Source organism: Megachile rotundata, chromosome 1, assembly GCF_050947335.1.
Source record: "Megachile rotundata isolate GNS110a chromosome 1, iyMegRotu1, whole genome shotgun sequence".
NCBI classification, from domain to species: domain Eukaryota; kingdom Metazoa; phylum Arthropoda; class Insecta; order Hymenoptera; family Megachilidae; genus Megachile; species Megachile rotundata.
The window spans coordinates 16,390,493-16,402,657 of record NC_134983.1 but is presented as its reverse complement, the minus strand read 5'-3'; the positions used below and the strand labels follow the sequence as shown (position 1 = coordinate 16,402,657).

The 12,165-nt window shown below is 36.4% G+C and overlaps 1 protein-coding gene across 4 annotated transcripts in view; it reads right to left on the bottom strand.

Moving 5' to 3' along the window:
- Positions 1 to 12,165, bottom strand: part of SERCA (ATPase sarcoplasmic/endoplasmic reticulum Ca2+ transporting SERCA) — a 46,273-nt gene that overhangs the window by 14,714 nt on the left and 19,394 nt on the right. For all 4 annotated transcript variants that reach the window (XR_001097120.2, XM_012294261.2, XM_012294260.2 and 1 more), the window contains exons 2-3: positions 8,347 to 8,364; positions 1,926 to 2,008 (exon numbers count right to left, since the gene is read on the bottom strand). Coding sequence is in view for 3 of the 4 variants with exons in the window: in XM_012294261.2 (XP_012149651.1) it covers positions 1,926 to 2,008; positions 8,347 to 8,364 (101 nt within the window). In the remaining variant the exon portion in view is untranslated. The remainder of the gene's footprint in view (positions 1 to 1,925; positions 2,009 to 8,346; positions 8,365 to 12,165) is intronic.

Here is a 12,165-nt window from a genome sequence, read left to right as displayed (position 1 = left end):
GGATGGTCTAAGTAGGATTAAAAATTGTGAGTATCAGAATGTGTATACAGGTAGAAGGAATAAGAGGTGCAATCAATGGCAGGATTATTAAAAAACGAAAACATTGATTCAAAAACAGGTTGACGACATTTATCTCGTTTGTTTATTCAAGCGATATTTACTTCGTAAAATCGTGATAAAGTGGTATTAATTTTAATATATCATGCAATCTCTTATCTGAACATATTGGTATCTCTAGTATTAAAGTTTTAATATTTCGCATATTGTTTTTAATTAATACGTTATACAATAAATCGATTGTCGAATATTTTATTCCACTTTACTCTTATTCCGATTAATACATTACACAACAAGTATGTCGAGTATTAAATATCTGCTTCCATATACTTCAATAATTTAATGAAATAACCAAAGGAGGAAAATCTCGCGATACATTCTTACTCGATTAAAAAATATGTTTCACAACATTCCAGAATCTTTAAGGAAATGACACAATTTGAATACTAAATATACATATTTTCCAGCGAACCGAATTACGTCAATTTCACTGGAAATTATATTGTTATCTACGATCGTAGAGCGCATAATTTTCACCGTGAACCCGTCATGAAATTACTACACGTGCGTAAAGGTAACGAGACTCTCGTGTCACAGAACAAGATAATCGATACGCTATTTTCTCACCTTTGCAACCAGATGTATTTATAATGAATGAGCCTTGAACCACCACTCCCCCCTAACCCTCCTCCACGTAAAACGTAGCACGACTTCGAGCAACTAATAATTACTTAACGGTTCGCGAAAGAATAATGCACTGCCTCGATTTTATTAATTACCGTGTTTGAACGTCACATCTAAAAATAAAAGCAACGGTTCATCGCGTTACATCTGGATCATTCGTTGCCAATGAACGCGTGTGAACGGTTCAACGTTTCCCCGAATACGTTCCTACCATCAGGGTAAATTGATTTTATGTATATTACTATAGCATACTACGTAAGTGTAATACAGGGAGTCTTATAAGTAGTGTCCCTGAAATGGGGTAGACGTGATTCTGAATAAGATTTTCCTTTGCAAAAATGGGGTTTGAAGCTGTCGCTCTTGCGAAGAACCAAATTGCCACTTTCGACAATTCTAATTTCCCCAATTTCCACTTTTCCCAATTTCCTCAATTTCCACTTTCCCTAATTCGCAATTTTCCCAGTTCCCAATTTCCCCAATTCCCAATTCCCTCAATTCCCAGTTTCCCCAATTTCCACTTTTCCCAATTCCTAATTCTCTCAATTCTAATTCCCCCAATTCCCAATTTCCCCAATTTCCACTTTCCCCAATTCCTAATTCTCTCAATTCTAATTCCCTCAATTCCCAGTTTCCCCAATTTCCACTTTTCCCAATTCCTAATTCCCCCAATTCCCAGTTTCCCCAATTTCCACTTTTCCCAATTCCTAATTTCCCCAATTCCCACTTTCCCCAATTTCCACTTTTCCCAATTCCTAATTCCCCCAATTCCCAGTTTCCCCAATTTCCACTTTTTCCAATTCCTAATTTCCCCAATTTCCACTTTTCCCAATTCCTAATTCTCCCAATTCTAATTCCCCCAATTCTAATTCCCCCAATTCCCAATTTCCCCAATTCCTAATTCCCCCAATTTCCAGTTTCCCCAATTCTCAAATTCACAACCCCTAAATTCTTCAACTCCCAAATAACCAAACGTCAGCTACCCCCTAGTGCAGGGACACTAGTTGTGAGACTCCCTCTATATTATAGTCTCATGCTTAATGGGAGCAATGTAGACTGTTCTTGGTTAAGGATAAGTTAGGCTTGGTTGCAATGGTATTTGATAAGAGTTGCAAATGCTTTATGAATTTTTGAAGTTTCAAAGTATCTAATAAATATAAATATGTATAATAATAATAAATACGTACAAAAGAAATAATAGCAGCTAACAGAAGAATCTTAACTAAAAGGTCATCGAATTGCTCCAACACGAGTTGCCATATAGATTTTCCTGAAATCAAAAAACAAGATAAGTTAGATTGTACACACTCGTTTTACGTCGTTAATTGAGTAATTTTCCAATCAGGAAAAATCTTCTATCTCGATAGCCACGATAAATAGTGAATACATCTTATACGTAACGTAAGATAATACAATGAGTTTCCTACTAATTGAAGTGGAATTATATAATTAAACGGTAATAATTCTTTGAGTAAATATATTATCATCTCATTTAACAGTTTGAATAACAAGAATGTTTGTATTAAAATTCTGCTTTTTATTTCGACACAATATTCCCGTGAAAGTGTGGCATCGATCATAATATATGCAAAAACAACAAATAATGGAACGGGTATTTTTTTACTCACAATTTTTTTATCAACGATCTTCTTAACAAACAAGAATCACAGATTCCTGGATTATCAGTTCTGACAAGAGCTTCGAATAAATCTCAAAAAGAAATTTTAATTAAAAGAATGAACATTGTTATTAAAATTTTTGCTTCAAATTTTGAAATTGTTTTAACAGTAATATTGTACGATAATCACAGAAGAATAACAATCTGTGATATATTTGAAGTGGAATTTATGATTGGGAATCACATTAGTTTTATCGATTTTTACAAAACAAAATAGCTGTTCTCAGAAAGATTTAATTTTAAGATTTACTTGAAAAACGCAATGTTTACAGGAAAAAAAGAATTTTAACTTCTTTGTATTAAAATTGTATCGGTATGCACGTATCAATTCTTTGTCTACATTCGTATAAATAGGAATGACGGCTGATACGAACAAAGGAACATAATTAATGAAAATTGAAATGAATTCTGGTTTCTCTGTCAAAAGCTTTGAATCAATAACGCAAGCTGTAAACTGCAAAATTATGAAAATAAATGAAAGAAGATAAGTTAAAGTATTTATACAGAAATATTATTTTTTGCAAACTTATATAATAGAGGTGCATTTATCAACAAAATTATTGATATCATGAATATAAGTTTTTTTATTCAAAAAGTTTATTGCATAAACAAAGATAGAAGAATACAAAAACTTCTTAAATCTTTTGAAGATCTTTTGAAGAAAACTGTATTGTTACAATTCGAATCACGCAGGACTTAATGTTCTCGTCAGCACACGATACTTTCTCTTTCAATTTCAGATTGGAAACGTGACAAAAATTGATGTGGAATAATATCGAAGCTAAGAAATGTGTAACCATTTTCTAAAACAAGTGAACGAAGATTCAACGAAATATTTCCAAACCCAATAATTACTTTATTAAATTAGAAGCGAAAATGTCCCCTAAGAAAAATATAAAATCTAATCATTTTAGTAATTAATTTCCAACGACAAAAATTAAAAGAAATATTCTCAACTCCGATTACTATTTTATTAATTCGAAACGATACGACAAAAATCACCAAAAAAAAATATAAAATTGAATCATTTTTCTAAATAATTTTTAACGACAAAATATTATCACCCCAATTCCTATTTTATTAAACTAAAACGACAAAATAAAATACACCCGAAAAAATATAAAATCTAATCATTTTACTAATAAATTTCAAATAATAAAAAATTTAACAAAACCAACATCAATCCCCTACTAATAACCAAAACCAATAAAATCAAAAATAATAAAACAAATAAATTAAAATAATACCAAAACTAAGACCTCTAAAAATGTGATTAAAAAATCAGTCATACAATCGAGCCAGTAACATCGAACCTTGATTAGAGCAAAGGTAACAGCCTCGAAGATTAAAAAAAAGTTACAACCTGTTAACTTTGCAATTCAGGTATGTACGACTTGGAACTTCCTTGATCGATTATCATACGCATAAGATAAAAAAAACGAAGAACAGTAAAGTTGATAGTAATCCGGGGCAGACATTGACGTCCTTGATGGCAAGTGCCTTTTGCCAGTATGCGATTGACGTCACATCGCTCCAACGTGCTCTACGGTTGACGATTTCATTAATTGTAATCTACGGCGACGACCAGAGACCAGTGAAAATCCGATTGCTAGCCAATTACAGGAACACGTTTCTACCTCGGTCATCCTCGTGATCGCTTTTCACCACCTTCTCTGTCCGCAGGATTTTAGCCCTCGTTCCGTGCACTATAAATTTCCGGTTAAACGTCGTTCTACCGTGATGCGCGAAGAGCAGTTGCACTTAAAATAATTTAACGACTTTTTTTTTATAAATGTGCAAGCGATATATTTTTAATTTACTTGAGGAATTTTTTTAGTTCTTGAAATTTGGCAATTTGGGATTGTTGAAATTGGGGAACTTGGATATTTAGGTATTTGGGAATTTTGAGAATTTGGAATTGTTGAAATTGGGGTGCTTGGAAAATGTGATGTGTGTGAAGATTTTAAGGAGGTGGAAATTTAGGAAATTGGGAATATAGGTATTTGGGGATTTTGAGAATTTGGGATTGTTGAAATTGGGAATTAGGGAAAGTGGAAATTGGGAGAATTAGGAATTAGGGAAATTGGAAATTGGGGAAAGTGGATATTGGGGGAATTGGGAATTGGGGGAACTGGAATTGGGGAAAGTGGAAATTGGAGAAATTGGAATTGGGGAAATTGAGAATTGGGGGAACTGGAATTGGGGAAAGTGGAAATTGGAGAAATTGGAATTGGGGAAATTGAGAATTGGGAAAAGTGGAAATTGGAGAAATTGGAATTGGGGAAAAGTAGAAATTAGAGAAATTGGAATTGGAGAAATTAAAAATTAGGAAAAGTGGAAATTGGAGAAATTGGAATTGGGGAAATTGAGAATTGGGAAAAGTGGAAATTGGGGAAAGTGGAATTGGGAAAAGTGGAAATTGGAGAAATTGGAATTGGGAAAAAGTGGAAATTGGAAAAATTGGAATTGGGAAAAGTGGAAATTGGAGAAATTGGAATTGGGGGAAGTAGAAATTAGAGAAATTGGAATTGGGGAAATTGAGAATTGGAAAAAATGGAAATTTAGTAAATTAAAAATCTATCTATTTGAGAATTTCAAGATTTACTTTTGAGAAGCTAAGAATTTAGAAAACTGAAAATCCAGATATTCCAGATTTCCAAGAATGGGTCTGACTCGAATCAAAACCGAGTCAAAAAAAAATCGAATCAGTGTCAAAGAATGAATAAGATGAGAAGATACTCGATCTAATTTAGCTAATTGCAACGGAACGTAATCGCGCGATGTCAATATGTCATCATCGTCCTTTTCAACGACTGTTACGCAAACATCAATTTTATCCTCCCGTTTGCATACGCAATATGGACATTGTTAGTCGTGGAACGAGTAACTTCGAGGACCTACCGGTTTCACCAGTTCCACTCGGACATTAAATTATGAAAGAAATCTCATTAATGCGACCTTGATTGGCCGTGTCTACGTCAACGGTGCATCTCGCGACTCAAAAGTGGCAGTGACGGAAGTAGATTGCGTGAGATGAAAATCAATGTGCCTGCTACCGTTTTAGGACTTCAGGTTGAAAGGTGCTCGGGGAGGAATTTCAATATTCTGCGGTTAAATATAACGATGGGAATAATGGGAGATAATGCACCTATGTCTAGAAGTTCATTGCAAAACTTTCAGTACAAAGTATTATAATAGAAATTGATATTGTAAATACGTTGAAAGATGCAATTTGCATTTATTAATATTATACAGAAAACGTTGGATCAAAGGGGGATGAATACTAAACTGAGTTAATTCAGACTGGTAGTCTGCTCTGAAGTCTATTTGCTAAGTATTTGAAAATGCATGTACTCCAATATCCCGTCAAGTTTTTGTAAAACACTTCCAGTCGGTTAAGTGATACTTAAACGAATGAACAGTTCTAAATTCGAAACCCTGCAGAAGCGTTCGCAAGAGCAGCAAAGAACTTGTATGACAATTCTGCAAATACCACGACTTGCAATTTAAGCGAGGTATCAAAATTTCTAATCAGAATTTCATCAAAGTCGTTGATACGTCCTTAAGGTTTCAGCGAAGCTCGTTACCAGAAGCAATTAACAAGTTACAATTTCAGACCCAACTTCATCGAGCACCTCGATGTTGCTCTCAGACTTCAACGAGGATATTCAAAATATGCTGCATTAAAATGAACGCAGATCAATTATAGAACATAATTAGTTGAAAAAATTTCATCAGCTGTGGCTAACTGTTCTTCGTTACAGGGGAAAAAAGCTTACGATTTCCATTTGGCTCCGTGATTGAATATTCAACAGAAGTACCATTTGCGTGATTACGAATCGCGTGCCACTCTCTCCAATTGCAAGTGTAATTACACTGAGCACTGCGATTCCTATTTCCCTGAACGGACCCTTCTTCAGAAAAAAGATAATTCTTTCTTCGAATGACGATTTCATAACTGGCCACATCATGAATAGATAGCTAATTTGTATGTTTGGATTTAGGTTAGATCTAATAATCTGGAAAGCTTGAAAGTTGGTGGAAAAAACCAGATTAAACCTAAGCCTAGAGTAACAACTGTTCACAACTACCCTTTCAACGCGAAAAAAGAAGCTAAAAATTGTAGCACTGTATTGTCACCTTGAAGATTCCTTCAGAGATCACGTCGACGCAGGTTCAATCATATTCATTAACTCCTCACGTACAACATATCCTAACCAAACCACAAATTAACACGTTGACTGTTACACCGAAGCGGTTGAAATCTGATTAGGTAATATAATCTTACCTCGTATTTTCCCAATATTTTGTAATACATAATTCCAAGTAACCAGTATTTCCAAGTAGGTAAGTGGACAAATTCAAGTGGACAGATTCCTATGAAAACTTGAAAATTATCCACACATGGGCGGTGTGGCAGTCAAAGAGTTAAACGTGGTGTCCCTGACTTGGACAGTGAATGGTGGAGCACCGCGAAAAACGGGTGAATCTTGCACCGAAGGTCAAAGCAAAAGTGGCCCTTATAGCATAATGTCGATGCAATTACTGGTGAACCGAGTGACACAGTGAACGGTGCGATCAGACCACGACAGCAGATCTGGTTGACACGTTTCCTAACGGCTCTATCTCTTCTGTAAATACACAGCCATATACACTGTACAAGCGTGTGCACGTGAAACGGTAATGTGCATCGAGTGTTACAGCAACTGAGGAGGCTGGTCCGCTTTGATAGCGACGCCTTCTATCATCCGGCAGCATCTGCAAGTGACTATTCCTATCTCCGGCAACATTACGTTACACGTTCTCAACTAAGTGCTCGACGTACGCGTGTGTTCAGAAATCGAATTTTCACACACGCTTTCGCGCTACCCATTTCACCGATCGATGGCCTTTGAAGTCGAATTGGACGCATCGATAGCGAAGATCCTCCGATTTTCTTCAAATCGATCAAGTATGCCTAACGAGAGATAGCAGGGATAGTGATGACGAGGAAATTGGGTCACCAATTTATAGTAATTACCGTAATTCGGTCAGTCGCTAATTGGAAAGTATAGAAATGCTTTCAAGTTTAGAAACTTCACTAGGTAATTTGCTAATCTGATAATTTAGAAATTTGAAAACATCTGGAATTGTTTAGAAGCTTAAAAATTTATAAATCTTGTAAAATGAAAATTAAGGAATACAAAAAATAAATAAAAAAATTTTTATTAACAAATTTAAAAACCTAGAGATATATAAATTTGCATAAAGAAGATGCATTTTCTATACTGTCAGTGCATACAGCAGTAACATTTCCAGAGTGGTGCCTTAAGCACAGCCTTCCTAATCCGCCAGTAAGCAGCTAAACGGATTAACATTTTTCCTTATAAACATCCACCACGTTTAAACACGAATCAGGCGTCTTAAAAACCAGGACTACGTACAAGTGCATCTATTTTTAAGGGAGCAAAGGGTACAACAGATTACACGTGAAGCTGTAAACAATACATGGTAAAAGAAGCCTCGGTTTTGCATGATCCGAAACCTCTGGGAGAACCTATGACTGCTAGAGATCTAGCATTAGACGTTCATCCATAGTTGATGTATCTATGCCACCGTGGTCTGATGTTTTCAATGTGCAGTCGCGTTAACATTGATTTCTTTATTCAAGAAATATGAGCAATCATAGGTATACAAGGTAACACTATCCTCAAGTTCACATTAAAAATTCATGTTATCCTTGAAAATTTAAATACGACAAAGGATGAAACTGTCGCCTAAGTGGATTAACACCCAAATGTTCGAATGTATTTAATAATTTATGAGAGGCATGAGATAAAATCTCAGTACACCTTGTATATAAAAAATCGATGTCAGTTTTTTCACGGGAAGAGCTTACCGTGTCGCTCGTGATGGAACGGAAAGAAACCTTTTCAAGTAGAAAGACTTACCCTCCTCGGCTGGCAATTCTGCAACAAACAAGACAGATCAAGGATAAGTAATAATAAAATGAATACAGGAAGAATTAATAATCGGTTCGTACGTGCAATCGAGAGGATTTCCCTTAAGCTTATCTTGTTGCAGCTTCTTTAAGCTGGCCTAGTTCGAATTGTTGAAGCACCGTTCGCCCACTGACATCGCAAACAACGTTTTCCCCGTCGATAATAAACTGCCCGTACACGGTGACGTCCCATCGACTGGTGTGTCCGCGTGACAAGCAATAAAAAGTGAGCTCAGCAAAGGGGAAAATGTGGAACTACTAGGGTTCTCTGGAAAGGAACAAATTCACGGCTCGAATCCCGACATTACTGCTTCCGATACGGCACGTGCTGCGTTTGACATACTTTAGGTACAGCCAAGATGGGACGGATGTCGATTAACCCTTCGCGAATGAAGCACCTCTACGATTATACATATGTATACACATATGTGGTCTGGAGTACGGCAGATTTCTGTAGGGAAAATTTAGGGGGAAATACTCCGTCACTTTTAACACGCTTAAATTTCCAAGTACTTGTTAGTTGCAAGTACAGGAATTTTTGAATTAGAAAATTTTCAAGAAACGTAGAAATTTAATAATTAAGGTATGAGAATCTAGCGCATATGAAAAGTTATTTCAGCAGTGGCAAATCTAAGAATAGAAAATAGATTAAATTAAGAAATACATAAGCGAACGAGTTTCGAAAGTGAGCGAAACCTGATTTCCCAGCACGATCCGAGGAAAACGTTCGATTCACTTTTCCTACCTGACAACTTCGAAATTGCATCCACGCAATAATAGAAGCTTCTAAACCGTCTGGCAGTGAAATTTATACCGCGAGGAGTAATAAAGCTAATCGTGGTTTGAGTCACATTTTCTGGAACTTAAGATTCCAAACCGCCATAATTCTGCCTCTATCAAGCACCTTGCCAGAAACAAACAAGAAAATGAGAAATGCGTTGCGAATTCGTGTACGAGCAAATGGCATACGGCCAACTACAAAATTGTTACAGTTACTGTTACTTATTGTAGGCGACAAATGTAATGAGATCAAACCACTGACAATTGGCTCAAAAGTTTACACGGGAACACGTCATAATATGTGATCGCGCATTAATTTTCACACGGGTTGTCTTCATTTACTTTTTGCAAGTGTACCTCCGTGTATTTTGTACGGGTCTGTTTTTCGAAGGATATAGATCAAGGTATTATGCTACAGAAATACGTATCAATTAATTTAACCGAAGCGGACGTTATCGAGATTGGTATTCGAATACGAGAGACCCGATATTGCATTATTCGAACGCTTAGCGGCTTTCACGCGTGCAAATTACACCTTGCGGTCAGCGATGCGGTTAACCATTAAGGATCAGATTTTTATTTAACTCCCATCGGAAATTAGTTGAACAGCTGTAAAAAGATTTACTATAAACTTTAATTTAAAAACCACGATATTTAGAGTTAAATCTGTATTAATTAAAAAAATTCATAGTATTCGTTTATTTTGTAATTTCAACGCATTGTACTCTCTTGCGTTATATCGCCATATATTGAATTTTAATACGCTGAATCTTAACGCTTGAAATTTTAACATGTATATCGCCACACGTCGAATTTAAACGCGTTACATTTCCTCGCGTTATATCGCCATATGCTGAATTTTAATAAGTTGAATCTTCACGCTTGAAATTTTAACATGTATATCGCCACACGTCGAATTTAAACGCGTTACATTTCCTCGCGTTATATCGCCATATGCTGAATTTTAATAAGTTGAATCTTCACGCTTGAAATTTCAACATGTTATATCGCTGCACGATGAATTTAAACGCGTTGCATTTCCTCGCGTTATATCGCCATATGCTGAATTCTAATACGTTGAACCTTCATGCTTGAAATTTGAATATGTTATATCGCTACACGTTGAATTTGAACGCGTTGCATTTCCTCGCGTTATATCGCCATATGCTGAATTTTAATACGTTGAACCTTCATGCTTGAAATTTGAATATGTTATATCGCTACACGTTGAATTTAAACGCGCTGCATTTCCTCGCGTTATATTGCCATATCCCGAATTTCTATGCGTTGTATCTCCACGTTTTAAATCTCAGCGTATTATATCGCCACGCGTCAAATCTAAACGCGTTGCATGTCCTCGCGTTATATTGCCATATCCCGAATTTCTATGCGTTGTATCTCCACGTTTTAAATCTCAGCGTATTATATCGCCACGCGTCAAGTCTAAACGCGTTGCATGTCCTCGCGTTATATTGCCATATCCCAAATTTCATAATATCCTGAACAACCTAGTTCAGGATTAAACAAAACTCCCATCGACCCCCATAGAACACCTACGGCCATGGAAATGTCAAGTCCCACTCAGAAACAATTAAAATCAGTCGCATATGCTCGAAAGTGTCACGACCGCGCTTCCATGCTCTCGCAAACCCAACAAACGATGAATTTTTCACGTTTATTGGACTGTACACGTGTGCAACGTTAAACAGAGACGTTCAGAGCACCATCGATCGCGGTCACGCACACGGACTAGCAGCGCAACATGCACGACCCACGTTTACAAGAAACAATGCTGGTGTTCAACGCGATCAGAAACAGCAGCTTGGAGAGAAGAGGCACGAGGACGTTGTGAAAAAAAAAGTCGAGTTTTCCCGTTGTTCGAGCGTCACGATTACGAATTAATCACGCCACGATGCAACCAGGGCCACAAAGTTGCTTCGCCACGTGTATCGATGAAACTACGTTCGTGGACACGAAAAATACGCTAAGGGCCGATTTCCACAGGTACAGTACAGATTCACATGCTAGTTCATGTTTGAAATTAGCAAATTAGTGTAATTTAACTTTGTCACAAGTTTTAGGGGTGTGGGAATACGGTCATTTAGAGATATCTGGAGGTACCCAGGGATTTAGAGGTGCATACAGTTATTTAGGAATTATGGAGATTTATGGACATAATATTTAGATATATCTGTGGATATAGAGATACTTCGAGATTTATAATACCGTGCTCTTCTCGATGATTCTTGAAGGTAGCACAATAGTTGCACCCAATGTGTCGGGTGAACTCGTTTATGTATAAAATAGGTAGAAAAATTAAAAATATAGATAAGGTGCTGATTGAATTTATTCAGCAATAGGTTTGTAGTAGGTTTTAAAGTGATTTGGTTGAATGTTTAATCGTTTCTGATATTTTTACATTCTGGTGTGTGTGAAGTAAACAATTTTTTGGTTATGGAGTGGTGGTTTTACCAATTTGAGGGAGGAAATAGAAGATAGAAGGAGGAAGGCTGGACTAACGGTTTGATTCTTCAGATAGTCTGGAGAAAATTCTAATTTTCAGAGACAAGTTTACAGCTTTCTTTTCTACATAGATGCTTAATTTCACGAAAAAAGAATAAAACTACCAAAACATTCCGACAAATATAATTTGATGCATTGTCTGATCTTCTATCATGGGATTTGAATTTTTTACCGAGAATAAATAGAAACCTGAGCCAGTAAAAGCACTGTAAGATGAAACGCAGGAATTCCGAAATTTTCCTACAAACAGAACGACAGTCAAATTTCGGAAATATAGGTAGCCACGAAAATCGGCTAGTTATAAATAACCAGGATCGTTTCACGTGCTTCTACCCGCTTCTCAAATCTGATTGTGTATTTTTGAAATGTAGGTTACGGAATGCCAGCGAATGCAAGTATCTGATAAAGGGTTGCGTAAGTTTTGGCAAGTGCATCGAGGATCTATTTGCGTTGGAAAAACAGATCG